Source organism: Neolamprologus brichardi, chromosome 6, assembly GCF_056152115.1.
Source record: "Neolamprologus brichardi isolate AB-2024 chromosome 6, ASM5615211v1, whole genome shotgun sequence".
NCBI classification, from domain to species: Eukaryota; Metazoa; Chordata; class Actinopteri; order Cichliformes; family Cichlidae; genus Neolamprologus; species Neolamprologus brichardi.
In genome coordinates this window covers 18,567,884-18,592,085 of record NC_142109.1, presented here as the reverse complement: position 1 = coordinate 18,592,085, position 24,202 = coordinate 18,567,884, and the positions used below count along the sequence as shown (strand labels likewise).

Here is a 24,202-nt window from a genome sequence, read left to right as displayed (position 1 = left end):
CTTCAAACAAATGATGAACGCACAGAGAGGTGGTGCAGAATGTGCCGTGAAAATTTAATAAATGACAAATTAATAAAAAGGCATGAACATTTTTTTGTGTATCGAAAAAATATCGAACCGTGACACCAAAGTATCGAACCGAACCAAACCGTGAATTTTGTGTATCGTTGCACCCCTAATGTATACATACATATATAATGTATAATCATTTTTACGTTATTTTTACATTTACATTAGTTCTGCATTATTTTTTTTTCTGAATGTGTATAATAAACTGGCCCCGTGTGGGAAGATGGGATGTCTGCTAATGATTGTGTCATTAGTGGCTTTACTGCCAGTGGGCCAAGAAAATTCTGTATATATTATATTTCGCAGGAATAGTTGAGCACCTTGAAAAATGGGCTTATTTGATAGGTTGAAAAATTCCCTGTGAAGTATTTAGTTGAAGTCATGTTTTTAATCTGCTTAGCTTTGCACACATGTTGCAAAACAAGGAAAATAGTTTTCCTGGTTACGTCCAAAGTGTGAAAAAATACAGGCCAGCAGATCTACAGCTGATGAAATCCTACACATACATTTAATTAGGTACATGTAGCTGCTGTAAGAACACAGTTTGTGATTTTGGTGAGAATAACATCATTATTTTATTGACTTGTTTATCGACCTACCCACACTTTATTCCAGATTTGGCTGGTGAGCAGAGATCTCTGTAAAGGTGCGTTAGTGTCATACAGTGATGAAACAACTCTGTGAAGTTACTGTGTCCAGCTGTTTTGCTAAGAAGTGGTCACAGCATGTAAATGACTGAAGTAAGATCCTGTCATTTCTGTTATGTGAAATTAAACAAATGAGATGGCACAAAGTGATGGGTGAAAATTAGGTATTTATTTTTGAATAGCCTGTTTTCCTTTACTTCCAGTATTCATGTTAAGCTGAGCTAATGAACATCATCTCACGCCAACTACAAACCACTGAACTACAGTGTGAACTCCTGTGTGCAGGTATGACCCTCAGACAGATGTGTGGACAGCTGTGGCTCCCATGAGCATCAGCAGAGATGCCGTAGGTGTTTGTCTCCTTGGTGATCGTCTGTACGCTGTGGGCGGGTATGATGGCCAGGTGTATCTCAATACTGTGGAAGCTTACGACCCTCAGACAAATGAGTGGAAACAGGTACTGTATGCAGACACGTGCACAGCGCAGCAAATCTGTGTCTCTTTAAGCTCATTCACTGCATGTTGTGTATTCACAACACTTCACTTGTTAAATTTTTGTCATGTTCCTGTCTCAGTGGTCCATGGACCATTAGCCTGGTCTGTGCTCTGACACTGTCAACTATTTGACCTTATATAGACGGGTGTGTGCATTTCCAAATCATGTCCAATCAACTGAATTTCCCAAAAGTGGACTCCAGTCATGCTGTAGAAGCATCTGACCGATGACCAGTGGAAACAGGATGCACCTGAGCTCAGTTTGGAGTGTCATTGCAAAGGCTGTGAATACTTCTGTACATGTGATTTTTTTTTTGGAATTTGAAAAATGAATTTAATTCAATTTGGAATAAGACTGAAAGCATGACAAAATGTGAACCAAGTGAAGCTTGAGAGTATCCAGAGAGGGCATCCAGGTATGAACACACACACACTGATTGCAGTTCAGTAAAAGACGTGTAGTAAACACAACACAAATTTACAATCAGTAGGTGAAATGTATAAACACTCAGTCACAGTTTGACCTTCCCTCAGCTCCTCTCCGATGTATCTTGGCATGTTTTCATTGTTATGTAAATGTGTGTTTTCCTCCTGCTAATATTGTCCTTGCCGCTGGATATTGCCGCTCAAAGTTGAGTGATCTCATTGAGCGGCTTTCAGGAGTCTCTGCCACTCTTCAGTTTATACCCCATCTCCCACGTAGCCTCAGAGGATTTCCAACTTTGGTTGGCAGATTTTTCTGTTAAAATCTGCCATTTTAGAGACAGGCACCATGCTGAGAACAAGAGAGGTGTGGGAGGAAGGAAGCAGAATGCATTGAACTGCTCAGACTGGCAGGGAGGGACGAGGACAAACTCAGATGAGAGGAGAAATGCTGAGACCATTAAATATGTCCTGTATCTACTGTCAGAGACTTAAACAAACAAATCAGTTGGTGTATTGTCAGTGCCATCCTAGTGGCATCACTTCCACTCTTGGCTTTGGCACAAATCTGTCAGTCTCAATGATGCCAAATTGGGTAATATAGGTGCTAAAAGGAGGCTCGGCATGGTTTGTCTGTGCAGTAACAGTGATGTCAAACATAAACACTGAAGCCTTCTCTTTGTTCCCCTTTTTTTATTATTATAAATTATGTGGAAATGAGTCAGTTTGTTCAAAATGATATTAGAAGAAATTACCTCGGCATTTCGGCATAAAAACCTGTCAGCTGGTTCAGGTTCGACTCGTGTCTGCTGCTGCAGTTACAGCTTCACTGTGTTCCCCTGAAACTGTGCTGTCACCACTTACTGATGCTCTTTAAAACACCACCTCCAACACTCGGTTATCATCGTCACTTTCTGCTCCCTGCTGGGCTCAGTGTTGATATCAACAGCATGCATTCCCTGCAGTCACATAATAACCCATTTCCTTCCGTTCACTTTCAGGACCCGTTTACTCCAAATAACTATGATGGGTTATTTCCCTCTGCAGTCAGTTTTTGTTTGGCAGCATCACTGTATTCTGGGACCTCCCTCCCATTCTGTGCATTTACATTTCTGGTCAAAAGTTTACGTACACACATCACTGGCCTGAGTGTTTTTTAAAGTCATTAAAGATGTATGCTATACAATCATTGCACCCTGGAACAAGAACAGAAAGAAATAACGAAATAGCCCAAAATTATCGTGGCCATGAGTCAAGTCAAAAATAGCACGATAGGGACACCGTAGGTTGCAAAGAGGCTTGCAGAGGCAGCAGAGACTGCAGCTGAAGCATCTTAAAATAGATAGTAAAGCTGAAATTGGCTGCCACTGAGATCATCCATCACCACCTAATAGATCCAGACTGTGGAGAATAGCACACCTAAAGCAGCCAACAAAGTCATTTCAATTCTGTTCAGTTTTTTTTTTTTCTCAAGCTTTAAATTATATCAAGTAGTCGTCATTAGTAAATTCGGCGTAGTGGTCAAGAGAGTGCACGCCTGTGTATCAGCACGTGTGTGTTATCCATCTGTATATGTTAACAAGGTGCTTATGAACTTTTAAGTCAAACAGGATATTATCATTCCCATAGAGTCATGTTTCTAGTTTGTTTTTTGTTTTTTTCTGGTATTGACTCATGTTTTGGGTGGTAAAGTTTGAAGGTTGGTGGTTGGATTCCTGGCTGCTCCAGCCTGCATGCCAAAATATCCTTGAGCAAAATACTGACCCCCTACAATCAGAACCCAAAGTCCCGATGCATTGATTGGAGTATGATTGTGTGTGTGAATGTTAGATAAAAATCACTTGTTAAAAAAAGTGCTCTTTAAGTAGATTGCTGTATAAGAATCAGTCTATTTCCCATTATTTTGGATCACTACCCTCAGGCACGGGGCAGATATTATGCTGTAGATTTATTTACAGCATTTATACTCGAAACTGATATTTTTATTGAGGCAAAATCAATAAATTTGTTCCCCCAAAAGACTAAAATGAAATTAAATAATTGCTCAAGTGAGCTGCAGACCATTTAAAAATATAGCCGTATCCCATATGTATCCAAATTTGCAGTCTTTACATTCAACATTTTCAAAACCATGAAACAATGCAACTCAGTAGTTTAATAGTAATTTTCAGTCATATAAACAATCCACATCTCTGACTGTGTTCCTTATGTTTTCCCTGTTATCTTTGCAGGTAGCACCTCTGTGTCTGGGCAGGGCAGGCGCGTGCGTGGTGGCAGTCAGACTGTGAAAACACAACCTCACATAGTAGATGGCAGACTGTTCACCATATGGCTCGCAGACCCTCCTCTTTGCCACCGCCGACACTGCTGGGGACACCGAGAGGTCTTTCCGGCCACACCAGGAAACTGTTTGCGAACACTCTTCAGCAAAGACACATTTTACTCTGCGTAATGCCGACTAATCCTTCAGATTTTAGGCAGATTAGGGTTCAGGTACATGTCAGTAGCTCTCCGATAAAGTTCTCACGTCCCGATACTTTGTGCCACAGAAGTGAACTGCCAGAAATACACATGGCAGAGAGGAAATGTGCAGTGTTTATCCGAGCTCGACAGAACAGCTGTCCCACACATACCGTACGTGCACGTGTAAATCTACACGGCTGCTTCCAGCTCCCATTTGTGCTGAGTAAAAAGGTGGAAGACAGAGCAAGATTGTCAAAACTGCCTCATCACGTTACGCTCTTTGTTTCTCCAAACAGTATCTGATGCTCTGTACTGATGCTAATTTAAGATGGTCCCTATTATTTTTATGCTGCAGTTGGCAAGTGCTCTTCTTCCCCTTGCTTTTTCCCACCGTTACCCGCCGACAGATGAAAGAAAGACTTTTGACATAATCAGCACACCCTCACGAACAGCGATTCTGTGAGGAACTACAATTTTCATGCAAAAACATTTCATGCTTCATCAAATATTTCTGCGCGTATGTCTTCCATGTTGCATCAGCTCACATCTGAAGCCTCTGCAATGCTGTGGTATGAAGTTTATCTCAGCTTTTTAATATTTTATTTTTCTTTAATTTGCAACAGAAGATTGTCCAAATTTTGACTTCATTGTTTGTTTTTAACTGCCATTTTTGCACAACTCTAGGTCCATTAAGCAGGATATTTGGGTTTGAAGTGTGTGTGTCTGTGTGTGTGTGTGAGATGATAATGGTGATAACACTGTGATCCTTTGTTGATCCCTGCAGGAAAATTTTGTTTTCAATTTCCTCCAGACCACAGGGTCAGCTATTTACAGGCAGGGTCTGTTCAGCTACCGTATTTTTTCCCTCCGCTGTAGAGGTTTCTTCATTTCCTGTGTGTGTGTGTGTCTACACGTCTGTGTGTCTGTGTGTGTGTGTGTGTGTGTCTACACGTCTGTGTGTTGGTGTGTGTTGGGTGCTCAGAAATTGCAAGGAGTATATTTTTATCTCAAATGAGAATCTTCCCCTCACCACATCTTCAATTCCCTGCTGCTTTCTCTTCATCCCCGTTTTCCCACTTCGTCACCGCACGTACACACACACACACACGCTTGCTTGCACCGCTTTGCTTTAGAGCCCAATTTCAGGCCCAGAAAAATGAACAACAGACCATATAATGAGACCATGAATTTAATAACGTTGATTCAGCCGGTGCCGATATTTTGTTTGATGTCGAGTTCAAAGCGTTATTGGATTCGATGCTACTGTAGACAAAACATAAGACATGAGGGGCAGATGAATGCTGTGGAACAAACTGTGGGTCAGGAAACGTAGGGAATGCAAGGTTCTGACAGCAGACTCCCTACCGGCACACGGCACAAAAATTTCATGCTGCATCCTTAATTGTGCATTTCCTCTCTGTTTCCTGTTGGTCATGTTGTGTCTGTCTGTCTGTCTGTCCAGTGCAGAGCAAGGAAACTCCTGACAGTGAGAGGCAAAACAGGCTTCCTCTCTGAACTGACAGATGTAGGGCTAATATAGCCCCCAGGATGCACTTTACAAACACACGGACATATCGCACACACACAAAGACACACTTAACCACACAGCTGAAAGCCAAGCGCCCCAGGAGCCGGTGAAGACTGAAAAGCCGCGCAAATTTGCCAGCTTGACATCTAAAAAGCGGAGACGCAAAGGCTCGCAATTCCCCTCTGCCGAGCTGATGTTTATTCAAGCCTAATGCACTGCTGCATTATTCTATTTTCTCCCCCACCCTCGCTTGCTTCTTCAAACCTGCCTGGTGTTTATTTAGAGTAATTCTCTTCAGATCACAGCAGAAGAAGTGTGTCATCTCCACTGTGTCGTATGATTTCAGCAAGAGGTTAAAAATAACATAAAACACATTCCAAATCTAACTATAACTGTATATTATGTACATAAATATAAAGTCTGAATGTAGTCTTACTGCATTACGGTGTCTGTATTATACACTTCCCACTGAAAATGCTGTGTGTTATTGTGTTTTGTTTTTTGTAACATGAATTCAGATGATGAAGCGATGTAATAAAAGCGGTCAGTGGGAAACTGCACAGCTGCTCGTCTTTTACAAAATACATTATGTATGTACAATATATGCTGCTGTAGCTATCATTGGTCTTTTATACATTAAAGTCAAGATGTGATTTACCACTTCCCGTGGCTTTTTCCCTGCTCGACAGAGGCGTTTTAACAGCAACAGCTAATCATGTTTATGCTACAGATGTTGCAGCTGGCAGTTTGCGTTTGTCACATTCACAGTAAATGCCACTGTGGTGTAAATTTGGCTCTTATTTCTAACAGCACCCCCATTGGTGCGACTCCAGCCAAGGCCCTTTGCAGTTCAAAGGTTTCTGTGCAGGTTTTTGGCTGCTGAAGTGCAATTTTGAATGTATTTTCATGTGCCTGGAGGTTAATATGGATCCTCATTAGTCTTAAGTGCAGCTCCTCAAATGTAAAAGCTAAACAGCGAACCAGAGACACCACAGCTGTTCGAGGCAGAGTGGAACAAGTGTGCAGGGAGGAGGAATGGGGGCAGTTTATAGATATTTTAGCCTCAGGACAGTGACCAGTAGCCAAGTGATTCACTCTGATATTTATTGCAGAGGAAGCTTTAAATCATAAGTGCTTCTGACAAACGACTCCCGGTGGCGTTCAGAGATGATGCTGGTGACCTTGTCTTGCTGCCTTACTGCACCTGAGTCTATTTCCCCTGACAGCAGCAAGAGGGAGACACAAAGTGGTCTGCTTCATTCTGCATCCTACACTTGAAAATAACCGGTAAACACTTGCATCTGTCAACATCTGCATCAACGCAGCAGCAGAATAAAGCAGATATGCTGTGCAGTCAAGCACTTGTGAGACCCACAAAACTGTATTTTTAATTCTAGTAAAGACCCTAAAGTTTGTGGAGACTGACTGGTGTGAGTGTGTATAAAATCCTTTATGTGTCGCCCAGTAAAAACACTATATGGCTTCAATAAAGAGCTGGAACAAACAGAAAGAAATGACAGATACTGTGAATTAAGAGCAAATTTTCAACCTCACTTCCTCGTCACTTTGGGGAAAACAAATGGGAAAAGGTGCGTTCATTACTGATGGTGTCATCACGGTGCTGGCACTTGTGCACGCGTTTGTTTTGCCTACGTTTTAATCACAGCTTTGAGAAAGAAAGTGTATGAGTGCACTTTGTTGTGTTAACACTATCAGAATATTGATTTGCAGACTAAAAATTCATCATAGATGTTTACAAGTCAACGTCACTGTGACAGTTTTGTCACAGTTGTCGCGTTTGGAGCTTTTAAAACACCACGGGTTGAAATTTGACTGTTTTCATATCCGTGATCACTGGGGCGAGAAAAATCATCAGCTGGAGATTATGAGATGCACTAAAATAAAAAGCTCCTTTGGAGGATCTCAGTGGTTACTGACGCGGATCTGTCTACTGCCAAAACTGCCTCCTAGTATCCAACACACACAGGGTGAGCCCATCTTGCATGTGTTGTGTTTGGATTGCTCTGTATTCTGGTTGTGTGGTCTTGATAAGGGCTCACTGTATAGTCTAGGACTGATTCTCAGTTTCAAGATTGTATGTAGCATGATTGCATGTAGTGCCGTAATAATGCCTTTTATCTTTTATCAGTATTAATAAATGCATATTACAGCAAAAGAGAAACGAATGTTGCCTCTTCTGAAAAATAGGATTGTCGTGCGGGGGTAGCCCAAGGTTCAGTACCACTTAACCTGCCAAAAACAGAATATTTAAGGAACTGCTCTCCTGCAATGCTCCTGTGCTCTGCTAGACACTGAATGCCTAGAAAGTGTGGAGATAAAAATAACACCACGTGATTGACAAAAACCTCCAGGATCAGATTTGTTTAAAAGAAGAGGAAAAAAACCTGAAAAAGAACATAAAGATATTTCAAAGTATCTTTTCAGGGCAACTTGTAACACCTACATAAAACTTGCATGATTCCTGGAGGGCAGAAACATATTCATTTGGGATTTTTTTTGTGAAAGAATAAGGAGGAAGGAGCAGAAAAAAAATACCATGAGAATCTCATTTCCTCCGCAGCTGCAACGATGGAAAGCTGAAATGGTTCACATAATAAAGGAAATAAAGGAAGTAATTTTCAGTGATTATCTGTCAGCTTTCACTATGTCATATAGACCTGCTTTCTTTATATTTTGTAAAGTGCAGCAGTTCCTTTTTTCTTTCTATTAACGCACCGCATCCTGCATAAAAGCTCTGCTCGCATTGTCTCGTTGGCAAAAACACTCATTCATTTTTCATCAGCTCATTTTTTCATCTCTCTCTGCTCTAATTTTACCATTTTGCTTGAAAATCATACAGCTGCTCCCTTCAGTGCATCTTAATGAGATCTGAGTCAGCAGGGTGTATTCTGCTTCGGCATGCCAGAGCAGAGAGGAATATTTGTGTCACACAGCTGGCATTTCATCCCAGCTCTCTGCCTGGGTAGTACACGGATCATCAGAAGGTCATCAGCATTTTCTTTCTGCCTATGGACAAAATGAGGTAACACAAGGGAGGCAGAAGTTTCTCCTAATTTATATCGGGTGGGTCATTCTGTAAAGCACTGAGAAAAGCACTGAAATTGGTTAACTTCCAAAAAGGACATCAGTAAACACCCAGAGGACCGCAGAAATGAAATGGGACAAAGATATGCAGATAGGCATGCCTGGAGAGTAGAAAGAGATGTTCTTTAAATAAAAACTATGAAAAGCTGCCACCTGCTGGATCTGTGGTGAAAGCATGATTTCAGTTAACTTCAGGTGGGCTTGATACTTGTAACAATAATGCTGTTTGGAAAAGGTGAAAACTGCCCAGTGGTATTAATTTGTGGCGTGACTTTAATTTGTATTCAATGTTTTGTGATGTTTCAAAGGAACTGTGTGTTTGCATAAAGGGATGGAACACCTTTGTGTTCCCCCATATAAACTGGAGCAGGTGGTTGGGGAGAGGGAGGTCTGGGCTTCTCTGTTTAGGCTACTGCCCCTACGATCCGGCCCAGATAAGCAGAAGAAGAAGGATGGATGGATAATAACACTTTTTCATGCCATTTATTGCAGTTGATTAGAAAATCCTGTCAGAACTGAAATGAATTGTTTTCTTTCTCATGCTATATGCAGTGCTCACTTTCTAGCCTGTTTTTTTAAAATAATGTATTAATTATATTCCCAGAGCAAATGAAATACAGAGAGACTTTATGTTGGGTGATTTAGCTTTGTCCATTGGTTCGACAAACTTTGAAATCATTTTGAATCTGGACAATGATTCTTGATTGTGAAGGAGATCCTTCACAAGAGACAAGGTGGAACATTTAACTTCTGTAATTTTCATTGCACTTTTAACTGTAACACCCACTCACTTGTCGAGCCCGGATTAACTCACGCTGATTTTATTGTTTGGACTTCATCATTACAAGATCACATGGGCAGGTAGGAAAGCAAGAACAGTCCTCATCTTATTTTTACATGTAATATAAGCAGACAATTATATAGTGAAACATCCACGATGCATATCAATATACAGTTGTCATGCCCCTAAAAGTACAGCGTATTTACGCTACTTAAATATGCTACGTCCAGATGAACAGAATCAACTTTTGGAGATTTACTTACCTTGATGATTGAGCATGCATCAAGACGTACAGCATATTTACATTGTGAACAGAAGAATTTCCACAAATAATCCCCTGTTTAAAATAACTTATAGTATAATTTGTGTGTCCTTTCATGTAAAAAATGCCTGAACACCTTACACACTACTTAAAATGACTTACTCCCTATTTAACATTTCTTAAAATATAATTATTTGTCTTTTCCTGTAAAGCCTTAAATTATTCCCTCTTATTTTAGTGCATCCACACCGTTTGTTGCATGCTATAATATAAAGGGCAACCAGTACATATCTGTTCCGAGATAATGCCCAGAGCATTAAAATTATTGGCTGCCAAAGGCTAAATTCACATGCGAAGAGACATATTTCAGTTCCTTCGGCTTTCTTCGGTGTCCATTATTTAGTAATCTGTGTTTTATTCTGTGCATTGAATATAGAACAAATCCATATTAAACAACACCCACTGTTAAATATGAGAGCTCCTCTTTATCTTTTACATCTTCTTTTTACAGTGTTTGTTTGAAACCTATTGATCGCTCTAATCTGTACAGAACCTCATTGGCTGCTGACTGTTGCCATGACAGCGCCAAACCGCAAACGCTTCAGAGTGAAGGATTGTGGGTAATACATATACATATCTGTAAGTCTGAGATGCTTTGAGAAGTGAATACCTGTCCTTTCCAGTATTTAACGACAAAACAGCATCGCGATGAAGGTTTGTACCAATAAATTAATGTTATTTTTGTTCACTAATTCCATTCGTTCCACACGCTTAGCTGGATGCTAACTGCGTTTATTCACCTCCTAGAAACCAAGCGTTAGCCAAGTGTTAGCTGAAGACTGACTGAACGTCGACCAACGTCCACTAAAAATGTGTGTTGCGTTGTGTATTATCCAATAATCGAAAGAACAGGCTGTTTTGGCAAACATAGTGATAACAAAAAGCTCTATACTCACAGCTAAAATAATATCACCCATAGCACCTTTCTCCTTTGTCACCCGTCTTTTTAAACAGCGTTTTTTGTGCGTTTTTGTTAAAATATTTTAGGTTGCTGAGCTAATCTTTGTAATGATAACGCAGATATGAGTTTAGGCTAAGTTAAAATAAGTTAGTTGTCACTTTTCTGTTTTATAAGTAACTTCTGCGGGTGTATTTTGTTGCATCCAGTACATGGGTATGTTGTACACCTAGCTATCTGGCACATGTTTTGATATAGTTTGATTAAGGAGCTTTCTAGATGATGCTTTAATATGTATTTAGAAGCAAATAAGATGAAACTGTACGTTGAAGTGGCACTCCATCAATTTAGTACTGTATGTCTCTTAGGTTGGGGTGCTAACATGAAAAAATAAATTAATTGAATTCCTAAAACTTGTGCCAGAGAGAGACTTTGAACCTCTCCAAAAATCCATCCTCCACATACGTAAGTGGCTTTCAAAACCGTGGGGTGTGGACAAATAGGTGAAAAATGTGAAGTGATACTAATCAATAAAACAGATTTATTTGGGGAAACAATCAGTTATCAGGTACCCTGAAAATTTTAACTTGGATACATTTTCTTGGATTTGACAACGCTGAGCGACTCCCTTTTCTGTCTGTTATAATGCTCTTCATTTTGACCTATAAAATTGGTAGAGTGGGAAAAAAAAAACCTATAAGGACATCTTTAAATCCACAGAGTGTTTTTGTGCTTGCTGAAAAAGCCTGGGCAGGATCTAACCTGCTGTACAAGTGGCAGAAAAGCCTTGGTAATTATATCGCTGTTGCAGGGTGAGTATGCCATTTTGATTAACAAAATAGCTCTGAGAAGGCTGTGTAACAGTCTGCTATTTATCTTCGACTGAGCTTTATTCTCAATCACACAGACAGGACAACACAGTGAAAATATTTGATCGACATGGACACAAGTGGACTGAAATCAATCTTCCAGGGTAAGTGTGAGAAAATCACTCAGATTCCAGTTTTGTGTCATCTAACAGTTTTAGCCACTGAATGTTCAGGTTTTCTTAATAACTTCCTTTCTCCTCTTTCTCTGTAAGACGCTGTGTGGGGATGGACTGGGATAAGGATGGGGACATTCTGGCAGTGATAGCTGCAAAATCCAGCTCCATCTTTCTCTGGGATGCCAGTGTCAGTAAAACATCCCAGATAGACAGCGGTATGAGGTACGACCATTTCAGAGAGAGAAAATAAAACCCCATCATTCTACTACAGTTAATTGCTGAATAAGTGATGCAAGTGTTAGTCATTGCATAGTTTCACTGCAAATATGTTTTTTTCCCCTGTTTCAACAGAACACTAATCTTGAAATAAGTAAAGCTAAATGTTTTGTGTTCTCATTGTTGATGGTTTCAAACAGAGATCAGATGTCTTTCATCTTGTGGTCAAAGACTAGCCCGCTGTTGGCAGTCGGAACAGTCAAAGGAAACCTGTTGATCTACAATCAGCAGACCTCACGCAAGATCCCTGTGCTGGGTAACACACAACACAACTGTATATATAATCTTGGATGGTTTAATGGTCTTTAGTCTGTTCTGTAATATTGATTCTCTGCCTCCTTCTCTCCGAACTTGATAGGCAAACATAGCAAGAAGATTACCTGTGGCTGTTGGAGCTCCCAGAATCTGCTGGCTCTTGGGAGTGACGACAACACGTTGAGTATCAGCAATCATGAGGGAGACACCATCAGACAGGTAGTCAAATACAGTAGTGTGCAAAAATCTTAAACCAGGCCTCATGTCTTATAATTTTTTTAATGTTCTTTAAGAATTGTTTTTCCAGTTTTTCTGAAGGTCTTTCAGAGTTTTTCTTTGGACATTTGCTGCTTTTTCACTCATTTTCACTTCAGTCTGTGCTTTGTTTGTTAAGCCATTTGATCAAGGGATTATTCAAGCATAAAGAAGGCTAACTCATAGCAGAAAGCTTAGCAAGCAGGCAATTTTAAGTTGTATTTTTAGGCATTTTGTTACTATACGCCTGTGACAAAAACACATAATTTCTTTGGTTGAATCTGTGAAAAATGCCAAACATAACACAGTGTGACAGACATAATGTAATATTACATAATGCACAATAATACATAATAGTATTTTTGCACCAACAAGGTGATTCCCAAAGAACTATTAGCAGACCTGTTTGTTAAAGCCACATCACAAATGGATTCAATGGTAGGGTGGATGTTAAGTAGCTATTCAGGAAACAGGGAGAAAAGGCTGAGGTACGCCAAATTAAATCTGAACTGGAATAAAAATCAGTCACAGCAGGCCTTAATGACAGAGAGTACTTTCTGATCTTTTGCCAGACAACAGTTCGCGGTGAGCCTGCTGAAATTTACTTCTCGGTGATGAAGACGGATGAAAGGTCAGCTCAAGGAGAGAGCACAGTGAGTCTGTTTTCTGCTAGTTTCAAATTGAACCTGTACTGGAGATGAATTTTAAGAAGGTCTGTTTGAACATGACAGCTGATCTAGGATTTGCAGAAAAGTTCAAATCAATTTTTCCTATGAAGGCGATAAAAGGTTTAGGATGTCTGAAATGTGTCATGGAAAAAGTGCACGTCATTCCACCCTTCAGGTGAGTGTTTCTGTGGACAAGAAGATCCTGATGCTTTTCAACATCAACGACCCTGGAAACCCAATAGAGCTAGCCTTCGAGCGCCGCTATGGAAACATTGTGTCCTACCGCTGGTATTGCATCTGTTCACACACACACAACAAGCTTTGGTAATCACACTTGAGTTATTTGCAGTAAAACGTGTTCTCTCGCCATCTTTGTTGCACTCTGTAGGTATGGTGATGGGTATATACTCATTGGTTTCTCCCATGGATACTTTGTGGTCATCTCCACACACATCAGGGAGATAGGATATGAGCTCTATCAGGCTCACAACCATAAAGACTGTCTCAACAGCGTGGCCATCTCCACAGCACTGAACAAGGCTGCGTCTTGTGGGGACAACAGGTACGCAAAACACCACCACTCTTCAGAATCTTCGTGTGATGTTTAAAAAAAAAAGTGTGCTTTGTTGGTTTTTTTGCCCCACAAAAATCCGGAGACACAGGGATGAGCTGTGTCACACTTATAGCTGTAAAGATTGACTCAATAGTGTGGCCATCTCACCAGCATCAAGCAAGGATGCACGCAGACTTTCAATAAAGCAGCTGGACTGCCATTTCAGTTTTGTTTATTTTTTTAAATTATTTGTAAATGGGAAAAATCTAACCCTGTGCTTCTGCTCCAGCATAAAAATCCACGAGCTGTCAGATCGCAAAGATATCAGCAGTATAATTCAGCTGGATGATGAGAATAAAGGTGAGGCTGTTGTTTTTGTTTTGTTTTGTTTTGGGGGTGTTTTAGGTTTTTTTTTCCACCATCCAGCTAGACCATCTTACATTCTTCAATCACTGTGGATCCCGCTGTGTCTCCTGCTACAGGTTTGGATCAGCTGAGCTGGACAGATGACGGCCAGCTGTTGGCACTTTCCACACAGAGAGGGACGCTCCATGTCTTCCTGACAAAGCTGCCCATTCTTGGCGACAGCTACGGCACCCGGCTGGCCTACCTCACCTCCTTGCTGGAGGTCACTGTCTGCAACCAGGTGGAGGAGGTAAGGACACACACAAACACGGATTCTCTTATAATTGTCATCAGTTATTATTCTGAAAAAACAAAAAACAGCAGAGATAGGAGAGTACTTTCTGAGGTGGCTTACTGCTGGCAACAAGATGAAAAATAAAACAAGAAAATCAGCAAAAAACAACAAACTCAAACAACTTGGATTAAAAACCGGGTTTTTTTTAATAGAGTCGAGGGATTAGCGCACTCATACAGGCTCGCAGCAGCCCTTAAACAGAGGAAGGATTTCTTTAAAAATGTAATATGTAATATGAGAATCTGTTGCTGTGTTTCAGGAGAGTCCAGTAACGATAGAAGTGGAAGTAGAGCCCACATTCATTGCAGTGGGACCGTACCATGTGGCTGTGGGGATGAACAACAGAGCCTGGTTTTACGCCCTGGTAGACCAGGAACCAGGTGTGTGTGTGTGTGTGTATGTCCACTGAGTCAGGTTTCCAAGAGTGAATCACTGCCCTTCTACGTCCCTGAAATGTCTCTGTGTGTCTCAGGTTTTAATAAGCTGAAGGACATCGAGTATTTGGGGACAATAGCCAGCATGTGTCTTAACTCTGACTACGCAGCAGCGCTGTTTGAGGGGAAAGTCCAGCTGCATGTGGTGAGCCATCTGGTGACTGATCACCGAGCAGGTTTCATCGTTTTTTGTTTTATCTCATGAATAAACTACAGCCCTCCGTATATGTGTTGTGTTTTTAGATTGAAGGCAAAGATCAGGACGAGAAGAAGCAGATGAAGCTTTTTCCAGACGATGACAGAAAAGGCCGCATCCTTTGCCACGCCCTCACTGCTGATTTCCTCTACTATGGCACTGATGTGAGTGCGATCAGAGAAAAAACCCACCTTTGTACAAAATCTACATGTCATAGTTATGAGGGCTATCAGTATAACACTGTCAGTTATTAAAAAAAAATTTTTTATCTTTAGTTTAATTGTGTTTTTCTTGTCAGTCATGTCCTGTTTTCACAATCCCTCCTTTCCCCCTCAGTGTTTTGTTTCTTTGTTTGGTTTTTTGTCACTTGCTAATATCACTTAAATTTTTGTTTTTCTCAGTCTGGAAGTGTGGTGTCTGTCCTGGTGGAGGACTGGGAGACAGTGAACAGCTACAGCCATTCAGTTGGTGTGAGGAAAGTGTTCCCTGATGTTATTGGCTCTCGACTGGTGTTCATCGATAACAAGAACAGCGGCTTCTTGCTCTCCCCTGCAAACGTCAGTGATTTTTAAAAGTATTAATATTCACCTAAATAAAAAAGCATATAAAGTACCTGAGCATATTGTAGTGAAACTTTATAATAAGATAATGAATATTTCACCAAGATGAATGTCACTGTGTGTAACACTTTGTGGTAGTAATAGAAGCAGCAGAAACCACCATCTGTACAACACCACACTGGGTTTTAAATCAAGCAATCAAGATGTGATTGAAGTGCAGTCTTTCAGCATTAATTTGGGGGCATAACTTCTTTAGAATTACAGTAACATACGTGTGTGTGTGTGTTGCAGGCAACAGAGTCCTGCTTTGAGCTCCCCAACTTCTCACCCACCATCACAGGAGTGCTCTGGGACAACTGGCATGCAGACAGAGGGGTGTTTGTAGCCTATGATGATGACAAAGTCTACACCTACGCCCTGCATAAAACCACCATCTATGGTAGGGGGACGGCACCACATCACGGGGCAGTAATAAGAAGGTCACATCAGTGCCCACATGCATTCAAATCTACTACAGGTGATATTTTTAAGTGTATTTCCTCTCTCTGTGACTCTGCTCAGGCCCACAGGTGGTGTTAGTAGGGAGCACTGCGCTCCCCTTTTCCCAGAAGCCTCTGCTCTTTCACAACGGTGAGCTGACCTGTCAAACGGCGAGCGGTAAAATCAGCGAAGTGGAGTTGAGCACACACTCATTCCTGAAGCGCACGGCGACAGACTCATCGGCAGAGCTCAGCAGGCAGCTCGCCCAGGCTCTCATGCTCAAAAGGTCAGCGATGCTGGAAACACTGAACTGTGTGTGCTCCAGGTGGAAACGGCCTTAAAGTGATATCGCTGTTGGTTCACATGCAAATGTTTAATGTAAGGAATGAATTTGTCCCGTCTGCAGTCGGTTTTGCTTTGCGCTGCTTTGAAAGAATGTTATGAAGGAAAAGATTAAAGTTATTAATTTGAAACATTTTTATCAAACTTCATTTTGATATAAGAGAAAGCATCTGAAAAAAACACTCATCCCTTTCCACTGATTTACTTTTCTTACCTGCTTTTACATTTTCACTCAAGATAAGCAGTTTGTTAACTTACAAAATTGCAATTTTAAGGCAGCCAATGACGACTTTGATGGAGGCGAGAAGAACCGTAAAGGACTTATAAATAACATGATCTTCCTGTCCAGGTTCCACGAAGCCTGGGCTCTGTGCAAGTCTGCAGGTACTAATGCAGACTGGGCAGAGTTGGGCAAAGCCTGCTTGGTCCACATGGAGGTTGAGCTGGCCATCCAGGTGTACCGCATGAGTGGCAATGTCGGCATGGTGCTGTCTCTGCAGAGCATCCAGGTATACACACGTTTTCCTTTCATAATCTCACTGAAAGTCCTAATGTGTTTTCATAAAATGATTTTAGCATTAGATTCTTAATATGTTATTTGGATATGTGTTTATTTTACATCTGTTTCTGTTTTTTAATTATGCTCACATCCCTCTGTATGTTTGGTTGTGTTGATTAATTTATGATGCCATCAACCTGCCAGCGACCACAGATGTAAAGTAGCCTGTACAGCTAAATCTGGCATATTTACTAGTTATGCTCTCATGTTAATTAATATGCATTGTCCCTTTTAAATAAACATAAACATAATTTGTGTGTCACAGATTCTTCCTGACAGATATCGCCTCTGTCTGTTCTAATTTTAGACTGGTCCACTTATTTCCTCTCTCATTTTCTCTTAGTATTTACGTCATTCTCTCTTTCCAGGGTACAGAGGAAATGAATTTACTGGCAGGACATTTGGCCATGTTTCTGGAGGACTACAACCGGGCCCAAGACCTTTATCTGTCCTCGACTTCCCCAGTCGCTGCTCTGGAGGTGTGTTTGCGTCTGTGTAAACATTTAAGAGACTGAAAATTGACTCCTTGCATTTTTTATGGTGTCACATGCATAAAATGTTAAGCTGTTCATTACAATCATAAGATTTTACTGCATGCAGAACATCTGTAACCATAATATTGTTAATGTAGTATCGTGTGTGTGTCTTTGTGTGTATTAGATGAGAAGAGACTTGCTGCACTGGGACAGTGCTCTCATGTTAGCCAAGAGGCTAGCAGAGGATCAGATTCCCTTTATATCCAAAGAATATGCTGTTCATCTAGAATTTGTGTAAGTGTTTACACACATGGCACAGGTTTAGTACAGACCTGATTTGTCTACACTCTCATTAAATGTCTCACTCTCTCTGTTTGTAGCGGAGATTATGTTACTGCGTTGGCACACTATGAAAAAGGCATGACCCACAACAGCAAAGTAAGAGAAATCTCATGTTGACGATTCAGTTTTTTCCTTTTAAGTGATGTTTGTGACTTAGTGTTATTTTTTTAAGTGTTTCATAGCTGAAAATGTCAGCTAGAGTCTTATCTCCTGCTCACCTTCTCCCTGTATTTACAAAGAGGACACTTGAAGGCAGGTTGGAGGGTCGCTGTACATCAAGCACAAGTTACAGATTATATTCTTTCTATTTGTTGCACAAGATGGCAGTTGAAGGTTCTAGTCAGAGGTGAAGGAAATAAAGCAGTTTTGTGTTTGTAGCCATTTTTCTAATTTTCCCCGTCTCTGGGCAGTTCCAGGAGCACGATGAGGCGTGCCAGGCAGGTGTGGCCAGGATGTCCATCAGGATGGGTGACATCAGGAGAGGAGCCGCTCAGGCTATCCAGCACCCGAGCAGAGTTCTCAAGAAGGAATGTGGGGCCATACTGGAGAGCATGAAGGTAGAGTCAGCCCCACATTTTTGGCAGACATTTCCACCTAAAAAAGCATCCCTAAATTTAGTCAGTTACAGCTTGAAAACCATGTGACCAAAATGAAAAACCTCAGGCTCCACGGATAAGGGACATCTGTGGGAATTTAAAAATATAATAATCCCTGTCCTTATCGCGAGTCCAGGGGAGATTTGACAAACTGGAGCAAAAATTGAGTGTGAGTAACAGCCTTGTTGGAGTGAGTCTCAGCTGCGTCTCTACCGATTTTATAAGCAGAAATATACACAACATATGCTGTGTATATTTTAGTCAAAGTCTGTCTTACTTTGTTTGTCAGACTTTGAAAAATGGAGACGACTGCATTTACAGATCAGAGGTGGGGTGTCTTGTTCATATCTTCATCTGTGTGTGTTTTTTCTTTATCACAGCAATACTCTGAAGCTGCTCAGCTCTATGAAAAAGGACAGTATTATGACAAAGCGGCCTCTGTCTACATTCGCTGCAAAAACTGGTGAGGCAAATATGAACAAACCCTGACTAACATATCCAATCTGCACGTTTCTCATCATCTTGGTTGGATTTTACTATGTTTTGCTTCTTTCTCAGGACAAAGGTGGGAGAGCTGCTTCCAAATGTCTCTTCTCCCAAGATTCATTTGCAGTATGCAAAGGCCAAGGAGGCGGATGGCAAGTAGGTTGTTAGTTTGTGTACCTGCGGCTGTGATGTGTGGATCGCTGAAAGGGACCTGACGTCCTGAGAACTGTGTGCACAGATACAAGGATGCGGCACGAGCCTACGAAAGCGCGAAGGACTGGGACAACGTGATCCGCGTGCTGCTGGACCACCTGAACAACCCAGAGGAAGCTGTTCGCATCGTCAGAGAGATGCAGAGCATCGATGGAGCAAAGATGGTTGCCAGGTAGGATTTTACTGACCTTAAAATCCAACAAATAACTCACTTTTTTAACATTTACTGGAAAAGGGACAGCTTTTACAGCTTAACAAATTAAAGGCACTGAGTGTACAAAAACATTGGCAGTACCGTGTTATTTTATTAGTGACCTATTGAGATTGAAGGTTGCATAACTGGTGCCTGATACATTCGTATTCACAAAGCTGCAACCAATGACTATTATTACTATAGATTTAGAGAATTGAATGTCTTTTAGGCCTGTAAATGTTATTAATAGGTGATGGATGACAGTTAGGAGGATCACAGTAGAAGCTGGGAGTAGCTGTGGTTCAGTGTACTTGATGTTTAAAGGCTTTAAGGATTCATTCCTGTTAGGGTTGGTGCTCATTAATTTTCTGTCAGCTCTGTTTGTTTCCGCTTGGTGATTTTATTAATTTTTTTCCATTTGTCTGTTTGTGTGCACCCCAGGTTCTTTCTGCGGTTGAACGACTATGGCTCAGCCATCCACTTCCTAGTTTTATCTCACTGCAACGATGAAGCCTTCCAGCTGGCGCAGCAGCACGGACAGATGGAGGTCTACGCAGACATCATCGGTCAGCCTGTTTCTGGAAATGTGTTTCCCTTTTGCAGTGTTTGCTCGAGGCCTGAGCTGTTTTCTCTTTGTGTTATTCTGTTTAATTATGTGTAGTTTTCACTGTTGTTTCATGGCTGGTGGCTTTTGTGTTCATCAGGTTCTGAGGCGACGCAGGAGGACTATCAGAGCATCGCTCTTTACTTTGAGGGAGAGAAGAAGCACCTGCAGGCTGGCAAGTTTTTTCAGAAGTGTGGACAGTACAGCAGAGTAAGAGCAATGAATTCACTCATCAGTCATGTTTAGTTTTATGACTCCTGTTATTCAGACGGCTCTTTTCTTTCTGGACAACTGTCAGGCGCTGAAGCACTTCCTGTTGTGCCCTAACTCTGAAGACAACCTGGCGATCGAGATGGCGATTGAGACGGTGAGAGCTGTGAGCTAAAGAGAGTGTGTGTGTGTGTGTGTGTGTGTGTGTGTGCGCGCGACATTTCTTTTATTGATGTGTGTGTATTCCAGGTTGGCCAGGCCAAGGACAGCTCTTTGACCAATCAGCTGATAGATTACCTGATGGGGGAAAGTGACGGCATGCCCAAGGTAACTGGATCACGAGAGCCTTTTGTTTCAGGTTGAACTCAGCAAGCATAATCTGATTATTAAATTATTGTTCTGCAGTATTTTTACTTCCTTTTCTCCCTGTGAATATATTCTTTGTAGCGCCTTCAGTGAGCAGCTGTAGTCATGAGTTTTCTGGTTTTTGATGTAATATTAAAAAGGACCCAGAAGATTTAGACTTTCTTCACAAATGTTGTGTTTCAAGAGGTAATGGGACAGCAGATCTGTGATTAGAGAGCAGCCGGGAGTTTGTTTGACAGATTGTCTGTAGTAAGCATTACTTTGAAGGACTGAAGAAGAAGATTTTCAATACTGCTGAGGCTTTCTTGTTTTAACTCTAAGCACTTGAGGCAGTTTTCTTAGCTCATGGAAGAAAAAATGGAAGATGGCTCATGGATGTCGTGAATGGGGATATGCGGAGGGTTGGTGTGGCAGATGATTACGTTAGGGATTGGGTGAGAGGGACAGAGATGATCTGCTGTGATGACTTGTAAAGGGAGCATCTGAAAGTGGGTGGGTCCCAGGGGAGTTAGAGCTGTCCCAGCAGTCACAGGAAGCCTCTGATAGATGGGTCACCAGTCTGGCAAAGACACAACTTAAACCAGATAGTTTTGCAGCTGTTACTGTTTTATGCAGCTAGAGCCCTGAGTAAATTTGAGAGGGAAACTTTTAAAATCTATTAGTTCATGTTTCTCTTTTCCTCCCAGGATGCAAAGTACCTGTTCCGGCTGTATATGGCCCTGCAGCAGTACAGGGAGGCAGCTCGCACTGCCATCATCATCGCCAGAGAAGAGCAGTGTGCAGGTGCAAACAGATTCACACAAACATATTTATGTGTGGGCAGCAACAGCACAATAAAACATGCTTGCTTCCAATCGTTTGTGTGTAACTTCCAAAGGGAACTACCGTAATGCCCACGACATGCTGTTCAGCATGTACACAGAGCTGCAGGCTCAGAAGATTAAGATCCCTGCTGAGATGGCCACCAATCTGATGATCCTCCACTCCTACCTACTGGTCAAGGTGAGTACAGCACACGTCTGTCATGCAGCTGCTCGGACGGTCTGCAATTTTTGTCTTTTTGGACAATTGTAAAGCTGAGGATAGAAAAACAACAACAAATGAACGACTTTACTGTAATACAGCGTAAACCCCAACAATCGGACGATGTCCTTTGAGTAAGCATTTGGTGAGAGTGGGAATGAAAAACTCCCTTTTAACAGGAAGAAACCATAACCAGGCTCAGGGAGGGGCAGCTGTCTGCCTTAAAGGGTGGGAGGGTTAGGATAAAATGAGCATGTCCTAATTAAAAGATTTTAGTAGTTGTTCCAGATGGAGGCGGAGTCGAAGGCTGGCCATTATCGACAGGGTCGACTGTGTTGTTTACATATAAAACTACAAATACAGGCTTATTTCTTATCTCTGGGTCCATCAAAGGGTCCTGGACTGTTTGGCTCTTAAAACTATGGTTTGACCTTTTCAGCACGATCCTGCTATTTCCAAAGTATAAGAATTACATTCTGTATGTTCTATTACTGCCACCTACAGTGTACTGAATTTCAGTAGTCTTTTTAAGGTAACAAATTGTGCTCAACATATTAGCCTGTAATTATCAACATTGCAGGTGTGGATAAGTTTCAAACAAAGTGCTCCTGATATCGTCAGAGCCCACGCAAGCACCCTTTTGACTCCTGCTTCTCGTTGTTGTTACATTTAGATTCATGTAAAGAGAGGAGACCATTTAAAGGGGGCACGGATGCTCATCCGCGTCAGCAACAACATCAGCAAGTTTCCTGCACGTGAGTCAACTCGTCATTCCGATTCACACGATGGCTGATAAAACCTAAACGCTGGTGAAAAGCCAAAAACTCATCGGTGTGTGTTTGCGTGTGGGTAGATGTTGTTCCCATTCTGACGTCAGCAGTCATCGAATGTCACCGCGCTGGACTGAAGAACTCGGCCTTCAGCTTCGCTGCCATGTTGATGAGACCGGAGTATCGCAATGACATCGACACCAAATACAGGAAGAAGATTGAGGCGATGGTTCGGTGAGTCTGTGTGATCCTTACCCTCTTCATCCATCCTCTGCTTTATCAGCTCCTCTTGCCCATTCTGCCCCTGACTCTTCATTTTAATTCCCATCTGCACCCTAGTCGCCCGGATAAGTCGGAGCTGGAGGAGGAAACTACTCCGTGCCCCTTCTGTGGCTTCCAGCTGCCACAGAACGAACTGCTCTGCATTTCCTGCAAAAACAACCTGCCCTACTGCATCGCCACGGTACACAGGACGGCTCGCTCACACACTGTGATGCTCTTTACCAAGACAGACCCGTATACTCTTCATCTGATTCTCGATCCATCTGCTTCTTCCTCAGGGTCGTCACATGCTGAAAGAGGACTGGTCCATCTGTCCTCATTGTGAATTCCCTGCACTGCACTCACAGTTCATCCTGTAAGTGGCACACTCACATCTAAAATCATAAAACCATAGTGAGCAGTTCACCAGCAGTGGGTGAACTGGTTTCCCTGTTGACTATTTTTGAACATGACAGAGTCAAATTTGTTTTTGTTATTTTGCCAAAAGTTATATTTTTATTGGAGCGCTGAATACTTTTCCACCTTTATCAGTAATCTTAATGTTCACTTTAAGAGGAAGCTTCTCTTATTTTAAACATTAGAGTGTGTTTCATGTCAAAACTGGTGTTTAACAGTGATTCATACGGGAAAGACTCTGCATTTTATTTCCAGTTTTGATGCGTTCATAAAAATCTAAAGCGTGTTTTTAAATCGTTTATGTTATGATCTAACAAATTGAAATTTAAGACGATCCATAACAAATGGTGGGTAATATAAAGTTTTTACCGATTTCCTTGATCTTCACCTGATTCTCATCCAAATTAAATGAGCTCGAGCTGTTGTTGGCATCTACATCGCATTTGCAGAACAGCACATAAAACCATTGAATGGTCACTTTGTTATTCTAGTTTATGTGATAGAAAGTTTTCAACGCCCTTTTTTTCAACAACTTTTTATCTTTTCAAACAAACAGGAAAAACCCATTTAACCACTTCACCATGTATCTGTGCTAAAAGTCCTCTGGCTGTATTCTTTCTCACTAAAGAGAACCAGAATCAATTAGTGTAATTAATAGAAATTTTAAATGTTCATGTGTAAACTGAACTTTGTTCCAGGTTGCTGGAGAGGGAGACATCATGTCCTATGTGTTCTGAGAGTCTGAGTGCCAGTCAGGTGATAAAGATCTCCGACTGTGCAAAATACCTCCAAACCTACGAACCTGATGAAACCCAGTAAAAGTACAACAGACATCAACCAGAGGGGTGTGTGTGAGAGTCTGAGACAGAGAGATATGAGGACAAGTAAGTCACAGGTAGCATGTTTGCACTTTGCTGTAGTTTGTAGAGCAGGAGGCTGTAAAGAGAGCGGGTCTGAGCCGTATTCTGAGGATTCAACATCAACTAGGTCAGCTGCAACGAGCTGGTGGCTGAATTTATTGTGTCTGTGTGTGTGTGTGTCTGTGTGTGTGTGTCTGTGTGTGTGTGTCTGTGTGTGTATATAAATATATAAAGATGTCCAAATTTCTCATTTTTAATATGGTAGTCCAGTGTGTTTGGGGGAGGGGCTCAGTAAATGTTCTATATTCATGTTTCTAACAAAATTTGTATTTTCAATAAAAATGTTGTTTTTTTATTATTAAGAAATTCTATTTTATCATCATTGGTATCA

General features: G+C 41.4%; 2 protein-coding genes across 3 annotated transcripts in view; both read left to right on the top strand.

Moving 5' to 3' along the window:
• klhl5 (kelch-like family member 5) overlaps window positions 1-6,288 on the top strand; it is a 43,313-nt gene extending 37,025 nt beyond the window's left edge. Inside the window, exons 12-13 of the mRNA XM_006787255.3 lie at window positions 1,002-1,173; window positions 3,866-6,288. Of these exons, the coding sequence (XP_006787318.3) occupies window positions 1,002-1,173; window positions 3,866-3,922 (229 nt within the window). The 3' untranslated portion in view covers window positions 3,923-6,288. The remainder of the gene's footprint in view (window positions 1-1,001; window positions 1,174-3,865) is intronic.
• Window positions 6,289-10,345: 4,057 nt separating this feature from the next.
• On the top strand, window positions 10,346-24,154 carry wdr19 (WD repeat domain 19). Of its 2 annotated transcripts, XM_006787257.3 has the most exons (36): window positions 10,346-10,487; window positions 11,452-11,543; window positions 11,639-11,704; window positions 11,813-11,938; window positions 12,133-12,248; window positions 12,351-12,466; window positions 13,075-13,155; window positions 13,346-13,458; window positions 13,559-13,732; window positions 14,013-14,083; window positions 14,206-14,378; window positions 14,683-14,803; window positions 14,896-15,002; window positions 15,101-15,217; window positions 15,455-15,610; window positions 15,905-16,052; window positions 16,175-16,379; window positions 16,785-16,944; window positions 17,363-17,473; window positions 17,655-17,764; window positions 17,851-17,908; window positions 18,223-18,369; window positions 18,789-18,871; window positions 18,967-19,050; window positions 19,133-19,279; window positions 19,742-19,866; window positions 20,005-20,114; window positions 20,203-20,271; window positions 20,364-20,441; window positions 21,167-21,263; window positions 21,358-21,482; window positions 22,177-22,258; window positions 22,357-22,507; window positions 22,613-22,736; window positions 22,834-22,910; window positions 23,650-24,154. In XM_006787257.3, exons 1-36 carry the CDS (start codon window positions 10,482-10,484, stop codon window positions 23,768-23,770), a joined length of 4,047 nt encoding a protein of 1,348 aa, XP_006787320.2. In that variant the 5' UTR covers window positions 10,346-10,481; the 3' UTR covers window positions 23,771-24,154. The 2 variants fall into 2 exon arrangements, with proteins under 2 accessions (XP_006787320.2, XP_006787321.2); XM_006787258.3 differs by lacking the exon at window positions 11,452-11,543.
• Window positions 24,155-24,202: the final 48 nt, after the last annotated feature.

Excerpts from the sequence above, each read along its gene's own strand:
- wdr19 (XM_006787257.3), top strand. Across the intron at positions 13,459-13,558 it reads AACATTGTGTCCTACCGCTG|GTATGGTGATGGGTATATAC; the intron begins GTATTGCATCTG and ends TGCACTCTGTAG. Across the intron at positions 15,003-15,100 it reads GGAAAGTCCAGCTGCATGTG|ATTGAAGGCAAAGATCAGGA; the intron begins GTGAGCCATCTG and ends TTGTGTTTTTAG.